Raw genomic sequence first — 16,665 nt, 5'->3', positions numbered from 1 at the left:
ATTTAAGCTCACGGCTTTTATTGTAAACAATTTTTAAATAAAAGGCTAATCAATTACAACTTTGTTCAGCTTTCCAGGAGGAAATTCTCTATCCTTTAACTTCTTAGTCACTATACCAGTTGCTACAGTTCTATTTCCTTCTCTGATCGTAAAAGGCTGATTGACATCAAAGTACATTCGCTTTAGTAAAGTAATAAGCAACTTTGAGGTATCTCCTGGCATTACCATTCCTTTTTCAGTAAGTAAATCGTAACGAGCATCAATAGACCACGTTTGACTAAATAATGGTTGTTGATAACCTGAAAGAATGGGCCTTGCACGTCCACCTTCACCTTTTGTTAAGAAATACGCCTGAGCCTCATAATGATTTCCAGATATAGCTGAGCCAAAAGCAGCCACTAGCATTCCGCGTTGAACAATATCGATTTTTATGCCACGAAGTAGTACTCCAACATTCTCCCCGGCAGATGCCGCTGGAACTGATTTTCTAAACACCTGAATGTCTGTTAGTACAGTTTTTAAGTTTGTACCAAAACCAATTAAACTCGCTTCGCTTCCTTTCTTAATAACTCCTTTTTTGATAGTACCTATGGCAACAGTACCTCTGCCTGGAATTTGCATGGCGTTGTCAATAGGCATCAAAAATGGAGATGTTAAATCTCTTGTTGGGTCAGGTATATGCTTATCAAGAGTCTCAATTAGCTTGTGAATAGATTGCTCACCATAAGGTCCAGGGTCTCCATTTAAAGCCAGAAGAGCAGAGCCACATATAACAGGTGTTTCAATCCCATCAAAGCCAAATGCGCTCAGCAACTCTCTCATTTCAATCTCAACCAATTCTAATACTTCTAAATCTACTAAATCTGCTTTATTTATGTAAACAACTATCTTATCAATACCAAGTTGCTTTGCTAATAGTAGATGCTCTCTAGTCTGTGGCATTTGACCATCTGTAGCAGCAACTACAACAATAGCACCGTCCATTTGACTAGCACCTGAAATCATATTTTTAACGAAATCGGCGTGCCCAGGGCAATCAGTGTGAGCATAGTGTCGATTCTGACTAGAATACTCCAAGTGAGCAATATTAATTGTTATTCCACGCAATTTCTCTTCTGGGGCTTTATCAATCTCATCATAACCTACAAATTTTGAAAAGCCACTCTTTTCCATAACTCGTGTTATAGCAGCACTTAACGTGGTTTTTCCATGGTCTACATGCCCAATAGTCCCAACATTGACATGGACTTTTTCAGACTTTGCCTCAGATGAAAATGAGGCTTTGAAAATACTTAGAGTCTCAAGTTTCCTAATAAAACACAGATGGCTCTGTTTTACTGTGCTACGTAAACGAAAGGCAGAAAGCAGAACTCTCATAGCGTAGATCTGAAAAGACAAATGATTAAATTTCTGTCCCAAAAACGTGTTAAATTACAAATTAACAAAAGAAAAGCAAAGAAAAGATTGGACAGAAAAGCAAGCCCTATACAAGTGTTAGTATTGCCAATAATAGCCTGATAATGATGTTGCCATTAGTATTGAGGAGCGCAACTTAGCCTGCTATTTAAAAACCCACTTTGAATGTCGTAGATACAGAGCTTTACTTGTAAGTAACAGAAAAAAGTTTAGTTTACATTTCATCAATATATGTGGAAAACCCGTCTGTTTTAAACTTGCGTACAATCGTTATATTATTATATTATCAACTGAAAGTTGGTACTAAAATTGCAAGGTTTGCCATATTCTCAATAGCCACTTAAGATACAGATTCAGAACATTATGCAAATATATAAGATAAACGAATGAAAAACAAATAAGTGTGACATAAATGTTGTCCTGTTTAAATGTTAAGATTACTCAGTGTTGAGTAATCTGATTCCACTCCTGTCAACCATATAAAACAAAAGCCTGTTGAACTATCTTTTTTTTCTGCTTCTTTTGCTTGTAATGGCCTCTCACTTTTTTAGTCATCTCAATATTCCTTTTTTTTTACAGAAAAGTTGCCTTGTTTCAAAAATACTTAAAACAAGGATTTAAATATTCTAACCAAATATTCACTAGTTATTCTTAAATGGGTTGTTGAACAGCTATAGACGAATTATAGACTTCAATAATTCACATTTGAAAAATATTCTTCAAGAATAAGGATTATTACTAAAAAAAAAACAAAAAAGGACAATCGGACTATTTTTTTCTTCTGATTCTGTATGATAAATTTGATGTTACATTGCATTTAATCATATTTTCTACGCTTGAACATAGAAAACATTCACCAGATAAATTGGACACTAACTTCAAACCCACAAACGTCTACCTTCTTAATTCCTTCATTGGTTTAGTTTTATGGGCTATAGCAAGCTTGTTTCCGAATGAGCCATATGTCAGTATAGCTTACTACTGGCATTTTCAAATAATCATTGTTGGCTTCAGGGGCTGGTCCACACGACAACTGTTTGACCTTTAGGATTTGGCTCATAGAGTAATTTAACTGAATTTCTTTTTCATAACAGTCAATTCAAAAGGAAACACCAAAAATTACGGGCATATTTCCTGTCTTGTGGCTCTTAATTGCCTTTTCTTACAGAAACCAATATGACTGAAGTTCATTTTTTTATCCTTTTTTTCGGTTTCAGCGTCAAAGCACCATATCAACTATCAACTTTTTACATTCACAACGATATTCCCTGAAAGTTAGGATTAATACCCAAATCCTTTTTTTTGAAAGTTAGGATTAATACCACAAAAATTAAATATTTTCTTGAGAAGCTAATTTCAGCCAGTCTATTCTGGAATTCACTTAACAACGTTTTTGTATTTAGGCATATGAGCTAACCAACAAATTGTGTTGGTTGGAAATTCTCTTAACAGCATTCTCCGTATTAGGCATATGAGCCAAACACAAACTTCTCCATTGAACACTTGGTGCATTTCAATCAAAATCAGTAATTAAATTTCTGTGATGTTTATTTTGGAAACCAATATTTAATATATTATTTAGACGCAGTCAAATTTTGTGCAAAAAAATTTAATTGCAATTTGCACACAAACAGGTTATTGATTTTTTTTTTTTGTTCATACATAATTGATCTGGAGGGAAAGGGCTGACTGAAGGCACATCCATGGACTCGTAAATGTTTAAGCAACAATACGCACAAAGATCAGTTTTAAAGTAGTTTGGCCGATAAAAATTATTGTCAAGTAAAGTAAAAAACGTAAGGCAAAAAAAACGGTACTTTCTGTGGACACTTAGCTGAATCCAATATTTTAGCACATTATTAAGAGTCAAAAGACTTGATTTTGAATTTTGTGAAGCTGAACAAACTAATCTATCGGCGACATTACAAAACTTATTGGGACAAAACTTTACCTTCACTGACACAAAGCATAATGCTTAAAACACAACAAATGAATCAAATTAATTTCTTTCATTAATCAAAAAAAGAAAGAAATAAAAAAGATTATCCATAGCTCATTCAAATGCAATATCTTATCAACTTCTGTTAACATTGGCTTTCTATTGGGTGTTCAGCTTTTTGATGTTTTTATTCCTTTCATCCTCTAGCGCTTTCACCCACTCTTTAACTTGATCATTTGTAAATTTGCCTCTAGTAGAAGTGAAAAATTCTTCCAGTTTTCCCAGCTCACATTTACTAGTTTCGTACTCATACGCTTGCATTATCATATCAAACTTGTCAAAGTCCTTTACTAATTTTGCTTCTAATGTCCTCTGATTTTCATATTCCATAAAAAGCTTGATAATTTCTTCGCCAGAAACCTCTGGCAACAGTTCAGCTATATCACAAATGGCTTTCTTCTCTCTTTCATGTTTGTCGTCTTCTGTAACACCACAGTGCGGGGTGATATCTCCTACAATACTTTCCGCAAGATCATGCACTAACGACATTTTCATACATTTGACTTGGTCTATTCCTTCCTCAGGTTTGAGAGCAAAAGTGAGTAAAGCCATACGATACATATGGGAAGCCACTGTTTCAGGTTCAATTATATCTCTTAGCACCCAACCCGTGCGTTTTAAATGCTTTAGCTTGCCAATTAACTTGCAGAATTCGAGCAACGACAAACTGCTCATGCTTAATACTAGAACAAAAAGATTTCAAAACTTAATCATTGCCTTTTTTATGATTATAAAAAATGGGTACAAAAAAAACATAAATAAGAAAACAAAAATGTAAAACAGAAAAACAGTCAATTTAACTTATTGTGATGACTGCAAAAAATACAACTGGGCATAAATAGCATTCAGTGGTTTTGTTTTCATATTCTTTAAATATTAGAAAATCAGAATTATTGTCCATTTTCTTAGCAGAAATTTATGACCAGGATATTTCTCGGCAAAGCTAGGTAACTTGTTTGTAATAGATTTTCGGAACTAATAAAAAGATCAAACCACAAAAACAGAAACTTATGCGGAAGAGGTGTGCTTTGGGCTTGTTCCCAGACACAATCTTGACTTTATTATTCTTTCTTTTGTCTCCTACATTTTCCACATGATCTGCCTTTTCTGTGTTCTTTCCAAAGTTGTTCCCCTGACAGAATTTATTGTACGTGCCTATCTGGGGGCAAGGTGAAAAGTGTAGGCTGAACATAGAAAGATACAACTATGCGTCCCGTATCTACACACTTGGCTACAGAGCCTCCAAGGAATTTGTGAAAAAGCCATCAAAACATTGACAGCTTTCAACAAGAGTAAAACAGAAAGGCTTCTCAAAAAGACACCTTCAGTTTCTTAATTAATGAAGCCTACAGGATTGGATAAACAGATAAAAGAATTGTACAACAAATGAATTGCCTGTGGACAGTTTTGATGACATGTTTGAATGACTGTATATAGAAAAAATAAGCCGTGAGAAAAACTAGGCTTGACGATAGTGTCACTAATCAAACAGTTTGTGGTAACGAACTGTAAGTAAGGAGCAAAGTGGTTCAATAGTACCCAAAACTCTAAATAACTGAATTTTGATACCAATAGATATATCAAAAGAATTGGCTTATTATGCTGATTCCAAATATATAAGATTAATTCAGTTTAGTCTAAGGGGGAGACACCAGATTCAGATTCAGTGTACCCGAGAACCCAATCGTAGAAGTTTTAAGCTCCCATCTACAAAATGTGGATTTTTTTTGTCAGAAGAAAGACCATGCATAAATGTTTATTTGTTTCTTTTCCTGGGGGTGATCCCATTGAACCAATAGGTCTAGAATATCTGGCAAGGGCTTATTTAAATAGAAATTAAAAATTCGAGTGCCCTTTTTAGGTGGCCAAGAAGATTGAAGGGCAACTATCTTCCCTCCCGCCCCCTTTTTCCCTCAAAGTTGTCGAATCAAAATTCTGAGAAAGCCACTTTGTTCAGCATGGTTGAAAAACCCAGTAACTATGCCTTTGGAGATAACATGACCCCCCCCACAGCCCCCTGGGAAAGGTCTGTAAGTCATAAGATTTGCCCACTGTTTACATACAGTATAGTATTTGTTATTGGGAAATATACAGATATTTTTCATGGAGGGATTTTCCACGGGGATAATTTTTGTGGGGAGGGATGTTTCTGGGGAGTGAACTTGCCAAGTGAAATTTTGCGCTAGGGGATTTTGTTTGTAATCCCTATACAAAATTATTTTTATTTGTTGTACTTTCTCTATGTCAACTCAACTTTACGTGTGGTAATGCTAATGGCAATTGTCTGGGAGAAACTTTTTAGTGGGTTGGAAATGTCAAGAGTATCTTTCAATAGGAGGGGGGGATTTTCCATGGGAGAAATTTTCCAGAGGAAATTTTCTGTGGGAACAACTTTCTACTAGGAGGGAATGGGGGAGGGGTATTTGCAGGAAGGATTTTCTGCAAAGGAGGGATTTCCAGCATGAGATTAAAAACAATCAGTAAATAAAGTCTTTCAAATGTAAGTGTGCTAAGCAAAAATTTTCAGCTAGATTTGTATACAATAAATTATGTGGAGGGGGAGAGGGTTCAGCTAGAATGGAATCATCTGGGAGGAATATTCCTGATGGGGGGAGGGGAGAATTTTGCGTGGGAAAAACTTTCCATGGAGGGATTTTCTGTGGGGGGAAGGAATTTTCCATGGAACAAGAGTAAGATTTCCTGGGACTATTTAAAAAAATAAATCAGAAATTAAATTTAAAAAGCAAGTTTTTTCAACTGAAAGTAAAGAGCAACATCAAGACTTAAAACAAACAGAAATTATATATAAGGGGGGTTTCCCCCTCCTCAATACTTCATTCTTTACGCCAAAGTTTTTTTTAGAATCTTTAAAAAAACTTATTATTCTAATTAAATGACCCTTGTCTTTCAGGAGTTGTTCTTATAGAATTGGGGCAAAAAGTAAAATTTTAGCGTAAAAATCGAGGTATTGAGGAAGGGGCAACCCCTCTCACATACGTAATAGTTTTTGTTCGTTTTAAGTTTCGATGTTGCTCTTTACTTCCAGTTGAAAAAACTTATTTTTTTTATTTGATAGGAAATAAAGGCTAAGATGGATGGGTCAAAGACACAGATGAAGGATGATAGATTGCCAAAAATTGGGTTATTGGGTAATTCCACTCAAGCTAACTGAAACAGAAAACAAGAAAAACTAGACAGGATGTCCTCAAGTCGAGTAGGAAGAAACCATAACAAAAAAGTTTAGGGAGTAAAAACTCCAAAGAGAGGGAGAAAAGACACATTCTGAACAAAATAGAGTGAATGATTGTACACATCTAAACGTGCTGCACATACCTTAGGAGGCTTGATCTTACAATGAGCAGTCAGTGGTGGTGGTACTATACAGCTGAATTCAGTTTGAAAACATACTGTCCAGCTTGTAGCTCCCACCCTTCCCCCTCACAAACAGTAAACTCCAATACTCTGAAAATTGCTGTTCTACATAGATAAGCAGGAATGGATCTACAGTTCAAAATATGGCTATGGTGTTACTCAGGTTCTCATTCCCACATCACTCCTACTTGTAAGTTTGAAAAAGATTTTATGAATATGACTCTCAGACCTTTGAAAAAGGGCCCTGTCTAGCTTTGAAGAAACAACAAAAATCAATTTGACTTGAAATTCAGCTCATTCCCAGTCAAATTTGGCCTTCAGTTACACAGGATATCGCTTTCTGATAAATGACTGCCACTAGCTAAAAAAAAAAAACATAAGCAAAACTCAGAAATCAGTAAGAATAGAAGAAAAGATTAAAGCAACTGACAGCCGGAAAAGTCTTGGCTGCAAAAAAGAAAAGACAAAACAAAATAGAACTCTGAACTTGAAACAAAGAACAAGAGCTAAAACTGCATAAAAAAGGAGAGAAAAAAACAACAACATAAAATAAGAAGTGACAAAAATTATTGTCCTGCAAATATAATTTTGTAAACATTTTGTGCAAATATAAAATAATTGTCCTGCAAAACCTCTTTGTAAACGCATGGATTGGAAAGTAAGTTGGAACAGCTTAGGAGGTTGAGCAAGGCAGACTGTATCTAGGGGGATTGTGAGAAAAAACGTCTTTGTACTGGTATAAAAATGGCATAGTTGGCAAAACACAAACAAATACTTTGCCTAATTTTCTTTAGGTGGCAAGACATGAAGTTATAAGTAGAAAGGAGAATGAGGTTTTACTCTCTTTATAAATAACCTTGAGCAAAAGCTCCTGAAGTGATTCAATTTTGTTGCTGAGTTCAGCAGAAAAATTTGGATGCAAGGCAAGATATACACACTCCAGTAACAGCCCAACAAAGGACAGGTAAACACAGAGGGATTGCATCCTTAGTTCATTTAATTTGTTGAGGAATTATAAACAAGAAGAGCAATGCATTTGATTCTTTGGGGATATTTGAAACATGCACAGCCCACTTAAAAACTATTAGAAATTATGCCATCAAGGAGTTTAACTTGTTTCACAAACCTTTTGGTTGGGATAGAACCAAAAAAAAACTAGAGTAGAATTCAACAAGTTAATAGCCTAGTCAGGGTATTTTATTTAACAGTATTTACTTTCATGTTTAGAACCTAAGTTTATCCAAAACATGAGTTATGATTTAAAGCATTTGCATTTAATCTGATGAGCAACAAGTCATCTGCATATTTCCATCTGTGAGGGATTATAAATTTTAGTAATTGCTACTGGGAATAAAACTGGTCCTAATAATTTTTTTCTTTCAGGGATTCTACAGTAAACAGGGAGGGATGGGCCAGATAATATATTTTTCTAACTTGTCCTCTATTAGAGAGGAACTACTACTACTACTAACAACTCATTGCAGCACCAAGCTGCCTGATGCCAAACAGCTATGAACACTCCTCTATCCAAATCTATTTAAAGCCTCCCTCTTCGCACCCTCCCAAGAAATTCCCATTTCTCTTAAATCTTTTCTTACAACATCCTCCCACCCCATCAGGGAGCACCTGCTCTGTGTTTGTCCCTAGATGGTTGGCTGACAAGGACCATCTTTGGGAACATGTCATCCTCCTTTGCAGAAAGTATCCTAGCTATCTCAACCTTTCTCTCATCATAGTCCTAGAAAGCAGAATTGACACACATTTTTCAACAGCTTACCCTTAAATAGAGGGTCAAGTTCAAAGCTTGTTTTTCAAGTTTCAAAACAAATTCAAGTATTGACCTTGTATTTTTATAAAATCGATTATATCTAATCCATAGGTTTTTTTTTTACAGAGAGTCTAATTTATAAAGTTTTCCAAAGTCAAGACTCTTGGCAATGCTTAAAAAAGTTTGGGGAATTTAAAGCAGTTAGTTTTAAAACACAATCAGTCAAATAGGCCAAATTTCATGCATATTTTTTGAAAGCCAAGATAAGTCTTCATGGAATTTTTAAAGCCTTACAAAGAGCAAATCACAGCCACTGTTTTGGCTTTCATTTAGTGCAGACAAGGATTATTTGTTCAGTGTCTGTGAGAAATTTATGCAGAATTTGAGATTACTTGGCAAGAGGAACTGGTTTTCATTTTTTTGCTTAACACATAATATATATTGGATTTAATTATTTTGTTGTATCAATTCATTAATTTTACCAGTTATTCTGTCTGTTCATAGCTGTTATTATTATTTTTATTTTTTTTTTTTAAGGAACATTTTCTTTTAAATTTAGACTTTGGGTTTGGTTGTGTTTTTGGTTTCGCAAATGGTTGATGCTCCAGGAAAGTTCAGATACCAGAGTAACAATGCAGCATTTCTTTGTTTTGCTGGATTTCTGAAGAGGATCTGCCAAATGAACTAGAAATCCATCAGCGGCTGAGAAAGCTTGGGGTGCAAAATCAAAACATTTTTGGAATCAACTCTTCTAATAATATGCACATCAAGTTTGTAAATGTAGATTAGCTTAGCGAATTTCTGATGCACCTGGGGATATTTATCTTTCAAGTCTGAAACCACCAATGAATTGTTTCAGCCAAGAGCTGCAAGAAGAAGCCAACTTTCTGTAAAGTAGATGATGACTGCTGGACCCCTGGAGATGGTTGTGTCACTCGTAAATTTGGTTTGAGAAAGCATCTGCAGGGTAATCATAGGCAGCGCAATAGCGCTGCCTAAGTAAAGAACAATGTTGACACAATGTATTACTTGTTATTTATTTTTTGGTTTCATACCAGGGCACTGTGTATCAAAGGAGTTGTCATAGAAACTTCAAAAAGGGCTCATTTGATCGGAAACTGGAGTGGCTTTGTCCCTTTTAATAGTCGAAAGTGATTGGAAGGCAACTAACATCCCTTCCATGCCCACCATTTCCACAAACACATCCAATCAAAATTTTGAGATAGCCTCTTTGTTCAGCATAGTTGATTTAAAGATATAAATTATGCTTTTGAGGAGGACACTTCCCCACAGCCCTCAGGGCAGGGGTTGTAAGTTATGCCCTGGGTGAATATAAGGTTTTTATAGAAAGCATTGTTGTAGAAACTTCAAAAAAGGCTAATTTGATTGAAAATTCAAAAGGCTTGTGCCCTTTTTAATAGTCAAAAGTGACTGGAGGGCAACTAACCTCCCTCTCACACCCATCTTTTCCCAAAACACATCCAATCAGAATTTTTAGATAGCCATTTTATTCAACATAGTTGAAAGTTCTTGAAATTAGGTCTTTGCCAGTGTTGTTGCAGAAACTTTAGTGCCCTTATTAATAGTCAAAAGTGATTGAAGGCAAATGTCCCCCCACGCCCATTATTTCCCCAAACACTTCTGATCAACATTTTGATAGAGTCATTTTGTTGAACATAATTGAAGCATCCAGAAATTATGTTTTGAGTGTGACAACCCCCTCACAGCCGTCAGGACTAAGGTTGTAAGTAACGCCCTGGGACATATAAAGTTTTTTTATAGAAATTGTTGTTGTAAAAACTTCAAAAAGGGCTCTTTTGATTGGAAATTAAGAGGGCTATTGCTCTTTTTCATAGTCAAAACTAATCGGAGGGAGAATTTCCTCCCTCCCACACCCATTATTTTCAACATTTCCAATCAACATTTTGATGTGGCCATTTTGTTCAACATAGTTGAAAGGTCTGGAAATTATGTCTTTGAGGATGAAAACCCTCCCTCCATAGCCCTCAGGACAAGAATCCTAAGTTATGCCCTTGGGGTACATAAGGTTTTTATAGAAAGTTTTGTTGGCCCCAAGAACTTGAATTCTACTTTATAATATGCACTATGTTTCTATTAATCAGATTCTTGCATTTCTTCTGCTATTATCCATCTTTTAAAAGAATTTCTAGCAATATTTTATCAAACAATTGTAAAATGAGATCTCTTGGTGTAGTTTGTTCAATAGGTCAAGAATGTGAAAAACTGATTAACAAAGAGGACATGAAGGATCAGAAGATGCAAAACAATGGAAAAATACATTATTATGGCTTTGTCTGGGACTATTAGAGTGGGGGTACATTATCAAAAAGGTAACCATGATATTTAAAAAGAGCATAAAATAAAGGATCTAGCCAAATGAGTTGGTAATTTTTAGTGAGGCTTATAATTTAGCTAAGGTGAAAGTGAAAAGATCATTTGATGCCCTTTTTATGCTCTTTCATAATTCAATAATTGCTTCTGGGGTGAATTTGCATCTTGAGCAGAGGGCTTCAAAGGAATTGTATATGAATAATGAAAGAGCACAAAAAAGCATCAAATAAAGTTTTCACTTTCATCCTAGCTAAATTATATGGTACAAATTTACAACTGTGACTGCACACAAAGAGAGGTGTTGAGAAAACAATTCTTACTTTATATTATGTATAATGATTGTAGTTAACATATTATCCAAGGGGAGAATCTTTATCCTCACTTCTTTCCTCTTTTTCCAACTTAAAAAAAAAAAGGAAAAATTCATGCTTCCAACAAAACATGTTACATGTTTGAAATTTTATATATATATATATATATTTTTAAATTTAAAGTACAGTTCTAAGACATTCATAAATGTCTTGGAACCTAAGAATTAATAGAGGAGGCCTATACACCCCCACCCATCTAATGTGCAAATATATACCCAAAATTGTATTTTGAATATAAATATAACCAAAGGAACTTTACCCCAACCCCTAAATATATCCAAATCAGGGTATATATTTGGACATCATGGGGATGGGGGTAACATTCATTCGTGATGCAAATGAAGGTTATATTTAGATTCAGAATGCAATTTTGGGTATATATTTCCATATTAGGGGGTTCAGGTATACACTTTGTTAATATATAGGTTCTAAGATATTCATGAAGGTCTTAAACCATATTTTAAAATAAAAAGAAAACAATCTTAGAACAGCCAAGACAAATGTCATCTATAAAAAAATTTTAAGCACAAAATTTCAAATATATAACACATTTTGTTGGATGCATGGATTTTTCCTATTCTTTTTAAGTTAGAAAAAGAAGGGGAAAAAAAGGAAAGAAGTGAGGATAAAAATTCTCCCCTTGGATAATATGTTACCTGGGATCATTATACACATTATAAAGTAAAAATTGTTTTCTATAAATGTCTCCTTATGAGCAGTCACAGTTGTAAATTTATACCAATTATATGGCCCACTGCAAATTTACCATGAATTTACCCACATTCACCCCCCTAATGCACAAATATATACCCTGAATTGTCAACAGCAAAGTTTTGGAGTAAAAAATTTGGCATTAGGCAGCAAACGGCAAACTTTGATGTTATTATGACGGCAAATGTTGATGTTATTACCAACAAGATGCCGGAACTGGCAACAGTGCTCCAACTAAGTCAGATAGACATTGCAACTCTGACAGAAATTTGCCCCAAGAACTCAAGATTTCAACTGACAGAAGACTCAATCTGCCCCTCTGGATACAACATCTTCAGCAATCTGTCTGATCCAAACCACAGAAGAGGAGTGGCTGTTCTAGCTTCCAAGGAATTCCAGGTAAAAGAAATTTCTGTCCCAAATTCTTACTTACCTTGGGTTGAAGCTACATGGGTCTCCCTGTCCCTACCTAATGAAATGTTTGTCCTAAGCTCAATTTACAGGAGCCCCAGCAGCCCTTGCCAGCTGTCCTCTGAAAGAGCAATTGCCGAAATGACGCAATTCATACTATGCAATTACCCAAAGGCAACCCTGCTCATGACAGGGGACTTCAACCTCCCAAACGTGTCTTGGGTAGATGGCCAAGGTATGACCAAGTCAAGCCTTGAACAAAACCCATTAGTACAAGCCCTCTCCGACAACTTTCTGTACCAAACAGTAACTATGCCCACAAGAATGCGCCCAGGACAAAATCCCTCCATACTGGACCTAGTCATAATGAATGACCCAGAAAAGGTGATCAACACACACACTCTCAGTCCAATTGGCTCAAGTGACCACATGCCAGTTCTCTCATCTATTCAACTCAACTCCAAACCATCAAAATATACCAAGCAATCCTTTACAAATTACAAAATGATGGTGGAGGAGCTGTTAGATGCTAACCTGGAAACACTTATATCAGAAGATGTCAAAGCCTCATGGCTAACTCTAAAAAAGACCTTACTAGAGAGCCAAGCCAAACACACCAGCATAACATGGAAAAAGAAACCCAAAACTCTACCTTTCCTCACCCCAAAAATCAAGAAACTACGCAACAGGAAGAGAAAACTTTGGGACAAGTACACAAAACAAAAGACTACAGCTTTGTACGAGCAGTACAAAACTGCAAGGAACCTCCTCAGAAAAGAAACTAGAAAACTGACCTCAAACTACAAAGAACGACTGGCCAAAAACGTTAAGGAAAACCCAAAATTATTCTGGAAATACATCTCCCATAAGAAGCCAGACAGACACTCTGTACCAGACCTGGTAAACAACAACTCTATATCCTCTTGCCCCTCTGAAAAAGCAAACCTGCTTAATCAGCAGTTTGCCTCAGTGTTCTCCATGGATGACCCCCAATCAACCCCCCCACCAGCAGAACAGGCTCACACTCCCTTCCTGATGGTACACTCACCAGTCACAATCGAAGAAGTAACCAAACAGCTTAAGGACCTCGATCCCAACAAATCGACGGGACCTGATGGTCTCAGCCCATGACTGATGAAGGAATTAAGCACTGCAATATCAGCCCCACAGGTAAAACTATTCAATCTGTTGCTGGCACAAGAAAGCTTCAAGGGGACTGGAAGAAGGGAAGAGCCATCCCGATTCACAAGAAGGGTAGCAAAACTTCTGCAGCACACTACAGACCTATCAGCCTTACATGTGTGGCATGCAAGGTCATGGAGAGAATCATAAACAAGCGTGTCATTAACCATCTTGAGGCCAACTCACTTATCAGCAGTAGTCAGCATGGTTTTTGCTCAAAGAGATCGGTGGACACAAACCTTCTTGAGTCATATAGTCTTGTAACTGACCTACTAGAGAGAGGATTACCTGTAGATATAATATTGTTGGACCTAGCCAAAGCATTTGACAAGGTTTGTCACCAATACCTCATTCACAGGCTACTTACTCTATCTCTGAGTCCACAAGTGGTCAGTTGGACTGAGGACTTTCTGAGGGACAGAACACAGCAAGTGAAAGTGACAACCGGACTAAACAGCTATGTCCTCTCTGACGAAATCAAAGTCACTAGTGGGGTTCCCCAGGGCAGCGTCCTGGGCCCCACCCTGTTCAACATCTACATAAATGAGCTACCCCTCATCACCAGCAACAAAACCACCCTATATGTGGATGACTCAAAACTCATAGGTCCTGCCAACTCCTCTTCTTCCATCCAATCCCTCCAAACTGATCTCAACCACATGTGCTCTTGGGTCAAAAGATGGCTGCTGGAATTCAACACAGAAAAATGCAAGGTCATACACTTCGGACACAAAAACCCCAAACATCAGTACCTCATGACCCAAAATTCTGGAAGTCACCACACAATTGAGCCTGTCCAGGAGGAGAGAGACCTTGGCGTCATTGTTGACTCCCAGTTGAAATTCAGCTCCCACTCACAGAACATCTCAGCCAATGCTAGTAGAGCCCTAGGCATCATCAAACACAGCATCACCAGCAGGAGAAAACACATAATCACCAAACTCTACAAAGGATTAGTAAGACCTAGACTGGAGGTGGGGATGATACTGGCCACCCCTCAATTCAAAAAGGACAAGGCAGTTCTTGAGCAAATCCAACAAAGGGCCACTAAGATCATTGTCGGCATGGAAAACAAGACATACAGTGAACGGCTGAAGGAACTCAACCTCCTCTCCTTAGTATACAGACGGAAACATGGAGACATGATCCAGGCGCACAAACTCCTCTGAACCAATTGAGAAAATGAGATCCTGGAGATCGACACCTCCCACAAAACACGAGGACACCCTAGACAAATCCGCAATCATCACGCTACAACTGGAGCAAGATGCAATTTCTTCTCGAATCAGATTGTGAACCTCTGGAACAACCTGAAGGAGGACACTGTTGCTGCTGAATCAACAGATGCTTTCAAACACCATCTGGATGCTGAGTGGAAAGATACACCATGGAAGTTTGACTGGGAAGCACCAGAATCTTCCACCAGAACTTAACCAACTACAACAGTCATCACAAGGAGTGATTCAACAGGATCAAAAGTCCTTATTTCACTCCAAGCTGTGATTTAAGGTAATTAAGGTAATTAGGCTATTTTTGTCAATAGCATTTGAAAAACCTGAAATGAGCTAGGAAAATGGTTTATAATTGAGTTGCCTAATAAATAAGGTTTAAATTGCTATAAATAATTATTTTTGGAATATAGCCTATTACTCTTGAAAAAAATTCCATTCATGAATCCTGACAAACCCCTGGGCTATAGCCTACAGGGAGAGGGGAATTGTCCCATTCCTACTCTTGAAGAATGTATTTATAAACTAGTGATCTGTTTTTAACCACTTTTCAATAACTTAACTAGTGTTGATAACTTCTTTGTGCAGTTACAAAAATAAATACCTTTGGGGCCCCTTTAAGGGCTCAAGATGCAATTAACACCAGAAGAAATTATTAAATTATGAAAGAGCATAAGAAAAAAAAGGCATCAAATGAAGTTTTCAATTTCATCTCAGCTAAATTATAAGACCCACTAGTAGGCCCACCAGTATGTTTCCTTTGAATGTGGTCAAACACAACATTATTACCACTCCTTTTTACCTGCATAGTTTAGGCCTATCCTTCAATACCAATAAATAGGGAAAGAAAAGGTGCATGAGCTCGAAGAGCATCTTTTAGGACCCTAATTAGGCATACACATCTGTTCCCGTACCTACATTTTATAATCAGGTTTGTAAAAAGTGACTGTTGTACATGTACAAAGTTTTCACGTTTTAAAATTGTTGCCGCACTTTACAAAAAATATGTAACTTTTTCCACCAAAATTACACTCACCTCAAGTGCCCCTGACTAATATTTTGAGGCATCGGAAACTGACATTGCTGTCTGCCTATCATTTTTCTAATCTACCTATTTTTTTTTTTTTTTTTTTTTGAAACTCAGATCATTAACTTATACTAAAATAATTTTGACAATTACACTAACTATACTAATTTTACCACATCGTTATGCTGAGAAAGACCAAAACGGGCCACACAATAAAATGACATTAATAGTTTTTATCTACACTAGCACTAGTTTTAACATGTGCATGCTACTTGTGCTACTTTTATTTCTACTGTTACTACTACTTCACTTCTATTACTACTGCTGATACTACCACTACTGAGGCTAAGGGTATTAAGGAGAAAATTTCAGGGAATATTGAGGGGATGTTTAACTAAATCAAAGGACGCCAGGTTGAATCTAGCTTTGAAAATAACTGAGATACATTGTCACTAATAACACCTGATTCATTACAAGACGCTATTAATTCTCTAAAACAATTGAAAGCTCCTGGTTTAGATGGAATTGTCAGTGTAGTTGTTACAAAAAAAATCCTGTCTTAGCTCCCACTTAACTTAAAAAATATAATTTATTTTCAAATATTAAGTATTTCTAAGTGACTGGAAAAATTCTAAAATCATAGTAATTCCCAAGTGAAACAGAATTAATGACTGTTTACTGTCTTCTTATCACCACATCAGGTTGATGCCAGTTTTGGCAAAATATTTGAAAGAATATCATCAAATATTTTGAATGATTTAAGCATCATAGGCAGCGCAATAATACTGCCTCAATAAAGAACAATGAAGGCACAATGTATTATTATT

The 16,665-nt window shown here is 36.4% G+C and overlaps 2 protein-coding genes across 10 annotated transcripts; both read right to left on the bottom strand.

Moving 5' to 3' along the window:
- Position 1: 1 nt before the first annotated feature.
- On the bottom strand, positions 2 to 15,767 carry LOC148946824 (uncharacterized). Of its 7 annotated transcripts, none has more exons than XM_089096630.1 (2): positions 15,730 to 15,767; positions 2 to 1,386 (listed from the first exon to the last, which is right to left on the bottom strand). In XM_089096630.1, exon 2 carries the CDS (start codon positions 1,375 to 1,377, stop codon positions 46 to 48), a length of 1,332 nt encoding a protein of 443 aa, XP_088952756.1. In that variant the 5' UTR covers positions 1,378 to 1,386; positions 15,730 to 15,767; the 3' UTR covers positions 2 to 45. The 7 variants fall into 7 exon arrangements, with proteins under 7 accessions (XP_088952756.1, XP_088952759.1, XP_088952753.1 ...); XM_089096633.1 differs by having other exon boundaries at positions 15,726 to 15,744; XM_089096627.1 differs by lacking the exon at positions 15,730 to 15,767 and adding an exon at positions 15,614 to 15,723.
- On the bottom strand, positions 3,407 to 15,789 carry LOC148946823 (5'-deoxynucleotidase HDDC2). Of its 3 annotated transcripts, none has more exons than XM_089096635.1 (2): positions 15,730 to 15,789; positions 3,407 to 4,098 (listed from the first exon to the last, which is right to left on the bottom strand). In XM_089096635.1, exon 2 carries the CDS (start codon positions 4,088 to 4,090, stop codon positions 3,515 to 3,517), a length of 576 nt encoding a protein of 191 aa, XP_088952761.1. In that variant the 5' UTR covers positions 4,091 to 4,098; positions 15,730 to 15,789; the 3' UTR covers positions 3,407 to 3,514. The 3 variants fall into 3 exon arrangements, with proteins under 3 accessions (XP_088952761.1, XP_088952762.1, XP_088952760.1); XM_089096636.1 differs by having other exon boundaries at positions 15,726 to 15,769; XM_089096634.1 differs by having other exon boundaries at positions 15,614 to 15,737.
- Positions 15,790 to 16,665: the final 876 nt, after the last annotated feature.

The sequence above is a fragment of the Artemia sp. Qi Xiang Cuo genome, chromosome 11, assembly GCF_049724085.1.
Source record: "Artemia sp. Qi Xiang Cuo chromosome 11, ASM4972408v1, whole genome shotgun sequence".
Classification (NCBI taxonomy): domain Eukaryota; kingdom Metazoa; phylum Arthropoda; class Branchiopoda; order Anostraca; family Artemiidae; genus Artemia; species Artemia sp. Qi Xiang Cuo.
The sequence above is the reverse complement of the archived record's forward strand: the minus strand, read 5'-3'. Positions and strand labels throughout refer to the sequence as shown.

What these genes read in the sequence shown, in the direction of transcription:
- LOC148946823 (XM_089096635.1), bottom strand. Translation starts at nt 4,090, where the DNA reads ATGAGCAGTTTGTCGTTGCTCGAATTCTGCAAGTTAATTGGCAAGCTA.